This window comes from Lepidochelys kempii, chromosome 14, assembly GCF_965140265.1.
Source record: "Lepidochelys kempii isolate rLepKem1 chromosome 14, rLepKem1.hap2, whole genome shotgun sequence".
Taxonomy (NCBI): Eukaryota; Metazoa; Chordata; order Testudines; family Cheloniidae; genus Lepidochelys; species Lepidochelys kempii.
Genome location: NC_133269.1, coordinates 2380982 through 2394353, shown reverse-complemented (window position 1 = coordinate 2394353; position 13372 = coordinate 2380982). Strand labels below are relative to the sequence as shown.

At 40.3% G+C, this 13372-nt stretch overlaps 1 protein-coding gene across 6 annotated transcripts in view; it reads right to left on the bottom strand.

Moving 5' to 3' along the window:
- Positions 1 to 13372, bottom strand: part of RPTOR (regulatory associated protein of MTOR complex 1) — a 311995-nt gene that overhangs the window by 265979 nt on the left and 32644 nt on the right. For all 6 annotated transcript variants that reach the window (XM_073312081.1, XM_073312077.1, XM_073312079.1 and 3 more), the window contains exon 2: positions 5975 to 6077. In XM_073312081.1, coding sequence (XP_073168182.1) covers positions 5975 to 6077 — 103 coding nt within the window. The remainder of the gene's footprint in view (positions 1 to 5974; positions 6078 to 13372) is intronic.

Here is a 13372-nt window from a genome sequence, read left to right as displayed (position 1 = left end):
AACAGTCACCAATATAATCTCTAGGTAAAAAAACCTCTATTTTAAACTGCAACAATGTATTTTCTCCACTATTCTGAAAACAAGCAAACTGTGGAAAAGCTGCACTCAGCCTATTGTCATTTAAGCCAAATTTCAACCACAAGCCCTTTGGAACTGGTGAATAATAAATCTTCAAAAACCCCTCAGACTTCATCAAAGAAATACTGATAGCAGGTTAACTATACAAATGTGCTACCACAGTACCCCTTTGATTAAAAAACAAAACACACTGGCAATCATACCGGATTACTTAACAGTTCAAGCTGAATTTATGAAAATGCATAAAAGGCCTAATGAACAATACTTTAGTTTCACTTAGTGAAGCCATGTGTACTGTGGGCTTTGGAATGCCTCAGGGGTTACCAGCATTTTTAATGAGGTCCTTTCACAGCCTTGTACAAAAATAATGAACTTGGTGCCACTCTATAAAACCAGCCAATGAAGGGGTTAATAATAAGAGGTTGGAAACCAGGGAGACTAGGCACATTCAATAAGTAACTTTTTAAAAAAAGTTTACTCACCCACTATGGGCTAACCTGTGCCTTCTGGAGGACTTCATGCTGAACAACAGGACTGACATTATCAAACCTCATACTAACGCTTGAAAATAGCGATAGCCTTGGCAGAATTTGACTAATTAGATGGCAATGTGCACAGGGAGTGGCATTTGTGGAGAGATGAAGAGAACCTCTTTATAATTTTAGTTATTGATTTTATTATACAGGAATAAGTCAATATATTATATTTTCTCTTTACTGAGATAGGGAAGAGGCAGTAATCTTTCCATTTAGTTACAAAATCAGACCAACAACTGAAGCTGGTAAAGGCTGTAGCAATTATAACTTTACAGTTTGCATGGCGGTCCCAATGGCTGCAGCATTTTTGGCAGGGAGGAGGGACAAAGAGCTTATGCAGAGACACTTTCATTTTCTTGTGACTTTTACAGACACATGCTCTGACATTTTAAATAAATGGACAAAAATGGGCATTTCTTTATGTATATTGAGCACAGCTTTATAGTTATTGCATTTCCAAACAAAGGCCCTGACAAACCTCTCTACATATTCCTGCCTTGCTTTGATGCACAACTTCTATTCGGTGGTATATATAAAAAGATTTCTGCAGAATTACATCTCCCCCTGTTCAGCATTCAGCTCATTTATAGCACTTTTAAACAGAGATTTTTCTTTGCATGCTACAGGGCATGCATCTTCTAGGATGGCATTTTCTTCATTACTGTAGTGGCATTTAATGTCTGACCATAAAACAAAACAAAAACAAAACAAGAAAGGACAGGTGTCATTCCTCTAAAAAGCAAAGGAAGCATTATGGAAACAGTGTGTATTACCTGGAGTAGAAGCCGAATCTTCGTTTTCATGAAGACAAATAGGAAACAAGTTCAGCCATGTTTCTCTGCTCATTGAGGGCAAATTAACAGAGATATGCACACCAGTCCCTCACCTTGCTAGAATTCATAACTGCATACTTCCTTCAACTCTCATTCCAGGGAGATACATGGGACAGATTCAAGGAAAGGCAAAGGGAAGGAAGAATTACCTAATCACTCTTTAGACTCCATGTTTTTTAATTTATTAGCTAAGCACCAAAGGTGTCTGGATAAGACTGCCACAGCAGCAAGGGTTAGTCCACAGAATCGTCTTACAAAACAATTCACAAGCACATTCAAAGCAGTGGGCCTTGGCAGTTATAGTACAGCCCTTAAAATGTCGTATTTTGTCAATAAGCCTCTAAGCTTTAATGCTATAATTTTAACTCTGAAGTTTCAGCAGCACTATGGACTACAACATGCAAACACAATGTGGACACCATCAATCATCAGCTGGCGTTGACTTGCTAGCAGACCACATCACAAGTGGGTAGTGCTCCTCTTGGATGGCTCAGTTTGTCCTCAAGCAGAATTTCCAGAGGGTAGTTTGGGGCATTTGCTCATCCGAGGTTCTAGTTTGTCTCCCTTCCTGTGCAATGTGTACACTGGGCTTGTGGAAGGGTTAGTGAAGAAGCATGGGATAAGGTACCAGATGATGATGACACTTAGCTCTCAATGACTTCCCTGATGTCTGGTTGACATTAGGAGGTTCTGAATGAAGGCTAGACGGCAAAGACCAAAGTAATTCTGATAGTTTCAGGGAAGTATCCAGGAGGCATGATAAGAACTGCATCTGACTTTTTGATTGAGTGTGCCGGCCATCTACTACTAGAGTTCACAAGATAGGACTCTAAACTCAATCCTAACTCCTGTTAAATGACACTATAACAGCACTACCCAGGATGGCTCTCCCCCCTCCACCGGCAGCTAGCCAAAATGTTATGAAGGATTCTTTCATAACAAGGAGTTGTTACCATAATCCATTCTTTTGTTATCTCAAAACAACATTGCAGTAAAGGTTTTATGGGACTATTTAAAATTTATGTAAAAGTGTAAAAGGCACTTTTATATATTTTAAATTAAAACAAAAGAACTGTACTCAATTTTTCTTGCGGTTGTCAATCACTAATCATCATATTTGGAGGAGTCCTGATTGTTCATTTTGTCCTGTCCCCACCCAATTTAGTTTTTGATGAGTTTCATATTTCACTCAAGAAATTAATGCTACGAACTGCTCATTCCAGCAAATACATCTGGTGCATTGGAATACATTTGTGGGTGCATGTTCAGTGCTTTTTAACTACTTTAACATCTTCAGCATTTTTGACATCTTTGGTAAGAAAAGTTGAATACCAGTTTCAGTGAGGGTGGAAACAAGAGAAAGCCAATTTTGAAAACCAGGAACTCTGTACAATGGAGAATTTGCTTCAGTCTGTTGTAAGCCCCAAGATTCCAAGTTCTAGATGCCATGCCTTTCGGTTTCATTTACTGATGAGGCTAGACATTTTCGACTTCCAGTTAAAAAACACACAGCTGTTAGACAGCTTGCACATGAGAAATACTTCACATCCCAACATTATTAGCACGAGACGAATTTGACAGCAATCTAACTTTTGCCCCAAAACATGGGGGAAATCCCCATTTTCCATTAAAAGGCCAGAGACAGGTATCCACCACCACAGTAACGAAGCACACAGTCATAAGAGTAAGGGCTGTCAGCAGGATGGTTTCTGGGAAGGATCCTTTGCAGATAAATCTCTGCATTAAGCATCTTCACATAACTTTCATATGACTTGGTATTATGTCTCTTCATATAACCTTGTATTAAACCTATCCACATATAACCTCTATTTTCATACAACTTTCTATCAAGTCCTTTGATATAGGAAGTTTGTATCAGATCCTTATATAGAAACTTTGTATTGAACCTTGATATAACGTTATAGCCCCTAAGATAGTATAATTAAAGGTAGAAGAAAAATGTCTTTTTGCTAGAGTAGAATAAAATCTCCCCCGCACTTTGTAATCAATTGCCCTGTTGAATGAATGACACGTGAATGAGAAAGGCATGGAAGGCAGGCACCTTCAGAGAGCTGCAACAGTTGGAGAGGGGATGGAAGCCAGGCCCAAGAACAATAAAACTTGTCAAGTGGGCTCACTAAAGAAGATCAGACATACTGACGGCCTTGGGTGTTAGAAGCAAGCACCTTCTTTTGGGAACACCCTCTCTGCAGCATTGGGACAACACCCAGAGGGAAGCAGCACAAAGGACCAATGGACAAAGACCCAGATTTTGAATCTGGGACAGATTTGCATGAGAGGGAAGCTGCTATAAATGTGAGGTGTCTGCAGATGACTCTGGGTCTCATCTTGTCAACATTGGAGCATCGATCCGGATCGGCAGAAGCCCGGCTCCACCCTCACCCCATCTAACTCACCTGGCCAGTGAAGTTAAGGGGAGCAACTAGTTGGTAACAACAACAAGACGGAGTATGCTTGTGTGTGTGTATTTGAGTGTATGAGTGTAATATATATCAGCGGTTCTCAAAGCTGGTCCACCACTTATTCAGAGAAAGCCCTGGCAGGCCGGACCGGTTTGTTTACCTGCCGCATCCGCAGGTTCGGCCGATCGCAGCTCCCACTGGCCGCGGTTCACTGCTCCAGGTCAATGGGGGCTGCGGGAAGCGGCACGGGCCAAGGGACATGCTGGCTGCCCTTCACGCAGCCCCCATTGGCCTGGAGCGGCGAACCGCAGCCAGTGGGAGTCACAATCGGCCGAACCTGCGGACGCGGCAGGTAAACAAACTGGTCCGGCCTGCCAGGGCTTTCTCTGAATAAGTGGCGGACCAGCTTTGAGAACCGCTGATATATATCATATGCATATGATAAATGTTTGATTGATACATGTATTACCAATAAATGTGGCGTTTTCCCTTATTCCCCCTGAAAAGATCCTGTGCGGTACTTTAAGTACAAAATTTTGGTGGAGAATTGCGAAAGGGGGAAAGGTACCATGAGCATTTATTGAGTAATGAAACTAACTTTGATACTGAGTAATGGAAAAGTATTAAGTAGTATGGAAAAGTGATCATAAACATTGAAAAATATTAAAAGTGATCAATCATTAAAGGTGTGCACGACCCCAGTGGCTGAAGCCCGGGTAAAGAGAGGAGAAGATGTAGCTGTCTCACTCCCCCAGTCGTAGAGTGCTGGTATGAGAAAGAAGGGAGGAGAATTAAATTTCTCGCTCCAGGAAAAGAAGTATTGGTAAATAAGAGTGAAGAGGATAAGCAGTGCTATTTTAGCCCCAGTAGGAGGTTGGGTCTACTAGAAAATGTTTAAACGTAAGCAGTCTTTTAAGAATGTATATGAGTGTAATATATATCATATGCATATGATACAGTGTTGATTGATACATGTATTACCAATAAATGTGGCATTTTGCCTTATTCCCCCTGAAAAGATCCTGTGCGGTACTTTAAGTACAACACCTTATCTTCTAAATTCATGCCCCCAATCCAAAATAGCCAAAGAGTTTTTTAGGACATGGTCTTTTTAAAATGTAACCATCTAGCGCTTTACTTAGGCACTTTGTAAACCTAAAAAAAATAAACAAACAGCTAACAGAATCATCTTTTTCCTCCACATGTTGCATTTTGGAATAAACCAGGAAGTAGCGCATACCACAGCACTTACTGTTGGGGAAATAATTGCCTAAAGCCATCTTTACACTACCAAATTATGTCCTCATAACTTATGTCAGCATACAGCCACCACAGTTATTAAATCGCTTGTGTGCGCGCACACTTGGCTCCTTGTGTTGGCAGCACGCATCCTTACCAGACACACCTGTGTCGACTGTATTGCCAGTGTGGGGCATTATGGGATGGCTCAAGGAGGCCATTTACAGTCCATGTAAGTAACGCAGTGTCTACACTGACACTGTCGACCTAATTACACCGAATATAACTCTATGCCGCTCAGGAAAGTGGTGTTACTAAATCAGCATAGAAAGGCACTTACATTGGCAGGAGCCAAACTTAAGTAAAGATACATCCACAGCTAGGTTGTCACAAGGCAGCTTATGTTGACCTAATTAATTAATTAGCCTCTTACAGTTTGTATGGCAACTTCCACCTTCTCTGTGTGTGTGTGTGTGTGTGTGTGTGTGTGTGTGTGTATATATATATGTGTAAATAAAATCTTCTTACTATAATGTTCCATTCTATGCTTCTGATGAAGTGAGCTGTAGCCCACAAAAGCTTATGCTCTAATAAATTTGTTAGTCTCTAAGGTGCCACAAGTACTCCTGTTCTTTTTGCGGATACGGACTAACATGGCTGCTACTCTAAACCTGTAATTGTGTAGTGTAGACAAGGTCTTATTTACACCGACATATTCAAATCAGATGTCAGATATTCTTTTGTTGAACCTACCTTTAGCTCAGGAAACACATGCTGGTGGGGCTGCAATGAGCTCACACACCTGAGCATTAGTGAGACAAAGCAACATTTCCAAACTGTTGCCAAAGATATTCAGTCAGCTTACCTATCCAGCACTCCAGACGCGCACAGGGAGTTGTCTTCACCACATCAGGAGGGTCAACACCTACGTTTAGGCACAAAACTAAGGCCACACTAACAGTCTTCATCTAGAAACAAGAGAAAATAATAATGCTTAGTGCAAAAATTCACCACTTATTACCGATGCTGTAATTCTCAGTGCTACCTTATAACTCTCAGAAAGAGTTCAAGTTCAGCTTTGTTAATCCATCCTTAACAAGCAACAGTTTAAGCATTCTGTTAAGAGTGGGAAGAAAAATTGGAGATAAGAAAGCTATGAAAGTTCTCTTTTTGTTCCAGCAGAACTGCGTTAATTCTTACTTTGTTAATCTGCAATCTCACTGAATTCTCACAAACATCCAACAGGTTCACTCCAGTTCTCAGAAGAGATTTAATAAAGCTGTACTTAAGTCTTACATTGCTAAGATTTCTTCATTTCCAGGGCCCATACTGCTGTACATTATGCAGATCAGATGCCAATAGATTTCTGCCAAGCATCCTGGATTAGTCAATGTCTAACTGAAATGCTTTATTAAAAAGTAATGTGAACACACTATTCAAGATTCCAGATCAATAACAGAATACAGTAAACCTTGCCTTAAGTGACCACTCAAGCAATAGACACACACACAAAATTTTAAAAAAAAAAATCAGTGGCCTAGAAGGTGTGGTTTTTGTTTGGTTGGGTTTTTTTTTTAAGACCTTTAATGTGTGTTGGCAATCTGAGGTACACTTAAAGTGCTCTCCTTAAAAAGGGGGTGTATGATGTGAATGTACCTTTTTTTCCCCCAAGTGAAACATAAAAATGAAAAACTTGTTTTTTAAAAAATATTAAACCTTTCAGGAGCAGAGGTGGGGATATTACCTATAACAGAACTGCAATCTTTACTCTTTAGGAGTTTGTCTCCAGCTTTTGGAGAGTGGGGAGAGAGGGAAGCCCCCAGAACTCTAGAATACATATTCTGGGAAGGACTTGGAATTTTTAATTATTTTTTTAAAATTTTACAGTTCATCTTTAAGACTCCACCACATCTGACAAGTTCTCAAATAAATTTGATAACCTTAATGGAACTTTTATGACAATATTAACCCTTATGCTGCTACCTATGACTAATATTCCTAGAGACACATGGTGGGTAAAGTAATATCTTTTATTGGACCAACTTCTGTTGATAAAAGAGACAAGCGTTGGAGCCACACAGAGCTCTTCTTCAGGTCTTGGAAAGGTACTCCAAGTGCAACAGCTAATTGCAAGGTAGAACAGGTTGTTTAACATGAGTTAAACAATTAAACATGCAGTTTCCACGGCATGCATCCGATGAAGTGAGCTGTAGCTCACGAAAGCTCATGCTCAAATAAATTGGTTAGTCTCTAAGGTGCCACAAGTACTCCTTTTCTTTTAACATGAGTAGTTAGCATACATTCTAAGGGACCATTCAAGGTAGAATGGCCCGTTAACACCTCTGCAGTCATAGGACAAAAGGAAGGAGTCAGTTGGTTATTGATTGTAATAACCATAAATCCAGTGTCACTGATCAGTCTATGATTTCTGATGTCTATCAGAGAAATGAATTCAGGCTCCCTGGATCATCTTTTGAAAGTGTTGTGCAGGTTTCCTTTGAGGATAAGGACTGACAGATCAGATATAGAGTGATTGCTTTGTGAAAAGCATTCACCCACAGTTGACAGGGTGTTTTTGTCTTATCATTTGAGAATGTAGTGGTTGTCTGGTTTCACCCATATAGTTCTTATTGGGGTATTTAGTGCACTGGATGAGGTATACCACATGTTGTGATAGACACGTGAGGGATCCATTGAAAGGTGTGTTGTGGGAGCATTGATCATTGTAGTGGTGGAGATATGTCTGCAGGTCTGGTGCCACTTTAGAATCAAAGAATCTTAGGACTGGAAGGGACCTTGACAGGTCATCTAGTCCTGTCCCCCACCTCATCACAGGACTAAGTATTATCTAGACCATTCCTGACAGGTGTTAGTCTAACCTGTTCTTAAACATCTCCAATGATGAAGATTCCACAACCTCCCTAGGCAATTTATTCCAGTGCTTAACCACCCTGACAGTCAGGAAGTTTTTTGTAATGTTCAACCTAAACCTCCCTTGCAGCAATTTAAGCCCATTGTTGCCTATCCTCAGAGGTTAAGAAAAACAATTTTTCTCCCTCCTCCTTGTAACAATCTTTTACATACTTGAAAACTTATGTCCCCTCTCAGTCTTCTCTTTTCCAAACTAAACAAACATTTTTTTCAATCTTTCCTCAGAGGTCATGTTTTCTAGACCTTTAACCATTTTTGTCACTCTTCTCTGGACTTCCTCCAATTTGTCCACATCCTTCCTGAAATGTGGTGCCCAGAATTGGACACAATACTCCAGTTGAGGCCTAATCAGCGTGAAGTAGAGCAGAAGAATTACTTCTCGAATCGTGCTTACAACACTCCTGCTAATACATCCCAGAATGATGTTTTGCAACAGCGTTACACTGTTGACTCATATTTAGCTTGTGGTCCACTAAGACCCCCAGATCCCTTTCCATAGTTCTCCTTCCTAGGCAGTCATTTCCCATTTTGTATGTGTGCAACTGATTGTTCCTTCCTAAGTAGAGTATTTTGCATTTGTTCTGATTGAATTTCATCCTATTCAGACCATTTCTCCAGTTTGTCCAGATCATTTTGAATTTTAATCCTATCCTCCAAAGCACTTGCAATCCCTCGCAGCTCGGTATCGTCCCTTTCCGTTGGTGTCCTGGTCTATGGGGCGCTTGCATCTGATGAACTTGGGGAGGTCGGGGGGAGAAGGGAAGGAGTGTTTGAAGGAAAGAAATCCAGGTTCAGGAAAGTTTTTTTTCAGTATTCGTTGTAGCTGTTTGAGGATACCCTGTATGGGTTCCAGTGCAGAGTGGGAGGTGACAACTGGAGGTGTGCAATCAAAGGAGGTTCAATTTCTGTATTGAAGCAGGTTCTCTCTGGGTATCCAGGTGACCAGTTCCATAATGCTATCTACTTCTCCAGTGGAGGCTCCTTGTTTGGTGAAGAACAACAGAAATTGGTCCAATAAGAGATATTACCTCACCCACTTTGTCTCTTTAATATCCTGGGACCAACATGGCTACAACTAAAATGTATACAATAACGGCCCTAGAGTTGCACTCGTCATTATTTCACCTTCCTTTAAAAACAGCCTCCTTGCAAGAAACCTGACATGACTGAACCTATAAACCTAACTAAACAACTGCACCAAAACTGAATTACAGACCTTTAAAGCAATAAGTGCTACCAAAAAATTCAAAAAAATAAAGCACTTTCTATTTTGTAATATAACGAAACCAAAAACTTTTCAAGCTAACCAGATTACATGGTGCAGCAAAAGGTACCTCAGGCAGTGATCTCAACACTCCCCTGGATCAGGCCTGGCCAGTATTTGGATGGGAGATCACCAAGGGAAAGAGAGTTGTTGCAGGAAGTGCTGGCAGTTCATTAGGGATTACTCTTCCTTCTTTCACCGCTGAAATAAGGCCCCATCTTGGTGCTGTACTTCTGCAGATATCATCTTTAAGACACTATGTAAGTGTCAAATCTTCAAGAAGTGCATTTTACCCTCCACAGAAACTCTACGATCAATATTGTCTCCACCTTGGTCACCTATTCCCAAGCTGTCATCTCTTAATTTAGGCCCCCATCCTACTTCCATGGACAAAATTATACATGTGCTTGATTGTTTGTGGAATTGGGTCCCTAGACTAAGTGCTTTAAGGGTAAGGATTCAAGCCAGAATTTTCAAATATTCTGTTTTGAAACAAAGTCTAATGTCTTGAATTGAAAAAAACTAGTTTGACTAAAAGACATGGCTATTTAAATTACCTCACGTTGATTTCCTGCATCCGATGAAGTGAGCTGTAGCTCACATAAATTGGTTAGTCTCTAAGGTGCCACAAGTCCTCCTTTTCTTTTTGCGAATACAGACTAACACAGCTGCTACTCTAAAGCCTGCAGGTGTGCACTAAGATGCACTCTCCCCACATATCATTTAGTGAGTGCACATTTTTCAATATGAGGAACTTTCAGCTCAACTCGTAAAGCATGCAGAACCCGTAAACTATGTAAGCTACACAGCTCCTGATTGTTCTTTCCCCCCCACACTTTTTCAAAACAGACAAGGAAATTGAATTTGTAAAACTTACTAAAGACTAAGGGCTAGTCTACATTGAGGGCTAGTCTACATTGGCAACACTAAAGAGCTGCCGAGGGGCGTAGGTCCCAGCACTGTTTACAACTTTACACTGTTCACACTGGCACTTTACAGCACTGCAAATTGCTGCGCTCAGGGGAGTGTAAAAACTTGCAGCGCTGTTAATTGCCAGTGTAGACAAGCCCTACGTTTGTCCCATTAAAATAACAAGTCAAGAAATTAACATTCCAGCAGCAAACTATGTATTGTTTTCTATTCCTGTGTCTTAGTATTGGAACTCCACAGAGTTAAGAAATACCAATTTTTATATATGTAACCTTAAAAATGCTCTTCATTTTTGCATTAAATATGCCAGTTTTGTGCTACATTAAGCACAGCCGTGTCACTACATTTTAAAGGGTGTTTTTCCTATTCTGTATGTTCATGATAGCTCACATCTAATATAAAAAGTGTTCTAAATTAAAAAATTAAAGCCTCAAGAAAAGGCTTTTAAGTATACTGAGGTACTATGCGTCTGTGGTACTGTACCTACAGAGGATGTGTGATGTTTTCAGTTTGGAACAAACCACTTGTTTGCCCTTCTTGGTCTCGCCTAAGGCTGTTGATTTGACAGCAACAAAGTAAAACTGATCAAGCAGCACATTCACCACACTTGCTTCCATATCCGCAAGGGGCAGTGCAAACGTATGAAATCCAAACCTGATAGCATCTTAACTTTATCAGTACCTAGGACCAGCAGTAAACCAGCTACTAAGTGCTTTTGTCAGACAAAAATACTGCTTAAAAATTACATTTTGCAGCTCTTCCCACCTGCACATTCTCTTCTCCATATCAATACCTAAATTAGTGAAAGGAAACAAAAGAGGCAATTTTCAGAGTAGCAGCCGTGTTAGTCTGTATCCGCAAAAAGAAAAGGAGTGCTTGTGTCACCTTAGAGACTAACCAATTTATTTGAGCATAAGCTTTCGTGGGCTACAGCTCACTTCATCGGATGCATGCAGTGGATTTTTAAAAGAGGCAATGTGGTGCTCTATATTTACGTCAGAACTGTTCAGCATTCCCTTGCCTGTCTGAAGCAAAGCCACCCGCATCTCCACATCCCTGGGGTGCTCATTAAGATTCAGAACAGCAGGCAAAAAACTTATCGCAAAGCTGGAGCCATATAAATGTATAATTTATAAAGAAAGCTAGAAACTGGAGCACATGGCTAAGAGACTATACATGCTAGGAAGGAAACAAAAAAAACCCAGTATGTCAGGATAAAATTTCTACAGCTTCTGCTGATTCCTGCTTCTATCCTAGAGACTCTGCTGCAGAGAATTAGCAGGAAAATTGGCTCCTGGTTCCTGGACTGCATCCCAAGCCATGTCCTTGCTAAAAACAACAACACCACCACTGCAGCAATCAGGGATGCAGTACAAGTTAGCCATCACCATGTTATATTAATAAGCATTAAGTCGTGCTTTCTACGGCATAGGTGGAGCAGCACAATCAAGACTCCCTTACCAGCATTTCATGGTGATTCCCCCATGGTTGAAAAGCCCTTAGGAAATGATACACTTTAAAGTAAGAGGCAGAGGTTTCAGAGAGATCTTATATATTAAGCTTTTATTCTAGGACAGAATAAGGGACACTAGTCAAATCCAAATTCATTGTTAAATGCATGTGGATCAGTTGAACAAATATATTTGTTGCTGAACTCCACTTACGAACATGCATGCTAAGAGCATGCCCATGCCTCACTGAGAATGACCCCTTGAATACTTGTAGTGCACGTTTAAAAATCTGGAACACTCTTCAGATCCCAGATTTAAAGTTAGCCAAAACAGATGAATATAAGCACAGTGGGGTAACCTGGCACTTATCCTCAGAAGACGTGTGATCCCCGGTTCGAACTAGAAGGGGCTCAGGAACAGAGAGATACGAATAGGTGTGATTGATACGGTTTCCAACCACTGAAATCAGATTTGATATAAATAAGTGATAAGTGTATTATGTTTGTATAATAAAATGTTCTAATTAACACTACAGCAAAGGAAACACATCCTGAAAGATGAGAAGGCTAGAACACTTAAATAAGGGACTTTGTTCCACGGGGTCAGCCCTCCCTTGGGAAATACCTTAACACACAGAATGCTTAGGAACTTCTGGAACGGTAACAACTTTGGGGATCTAAAGGACCCTTGGAAATGCTCAGTATATACCATGGTAAATGGTGAGGAAAATATATGGAAGGGAATTGTGTAGTAAAGGGAAAAAACGAACAAAATTTTGAAATTGAGAAATAATCTGTACACCGTGCAAAAGCTTACATGCGTGAATATCCCAGTGATGGGTTTCTGTGAGCAAATTATCCATAACATCTTGCTATAAGGTTTTCTTGCACCTCTCTCTGAAGCTGCTGATACTAACGACAGCTAATGACAGAAGAATGAACTTGACAGACCACTCCTCTGATCTAATATGACAATTCCTATGTTGATGAGGATCTGTATTATATACAACTGTTTCTGATACCATCTAATGTCAAACCATTTCAGACTGCTCTCTAAAGGGAACCTCCAATAGCTACAGTTTGGCTTATGTCTTGAAGCAAATGGATTCATTTCACTTTCCAAACTCTTTGAGGGTTTTTTTGTTTTGTTTAATATTGACTAACTCTGGATGTTCTCATTATTCATATAAATATCTAATTTGTTTTTAATCTTCTAGGCTCCTGGCCTCAAATGATACTGTGTTACAATGAGTTCCGTAGGTGCATTGGGTGAAAAAGTATTTTAAATTCAATTTTATTTCAATTTAGAGCCTAAAAAACTGTCCAGGCACAGTCTCTGAGCACCCTGCAAATTCTAAAAAATTACGAATCAAATGTCAATTTCAGTCAGCTCACCATTCTACCAAAAACAGCTCTCCATACAAAACACTCCCAACAAATGGGCTAGCATTTCACTCTGCTAATCCAAATGGCAGACAAGAAAAATGGGCCTTGTGGAGTGCTGGCAACTTTGGGTTATTTTTGACTGAAGCAGACAAACATTCCAGATCCCCACGGGCCTTATGAAGAACACTTGCTGACAGCACCCTCGACTAATCTGAGAGGACCTACCATCAGATGAGGTCTCACCAGTGACTTGTATAATGGGAATAACACTTCCCGCTCTCTATTGGAAATACCTCACCTGA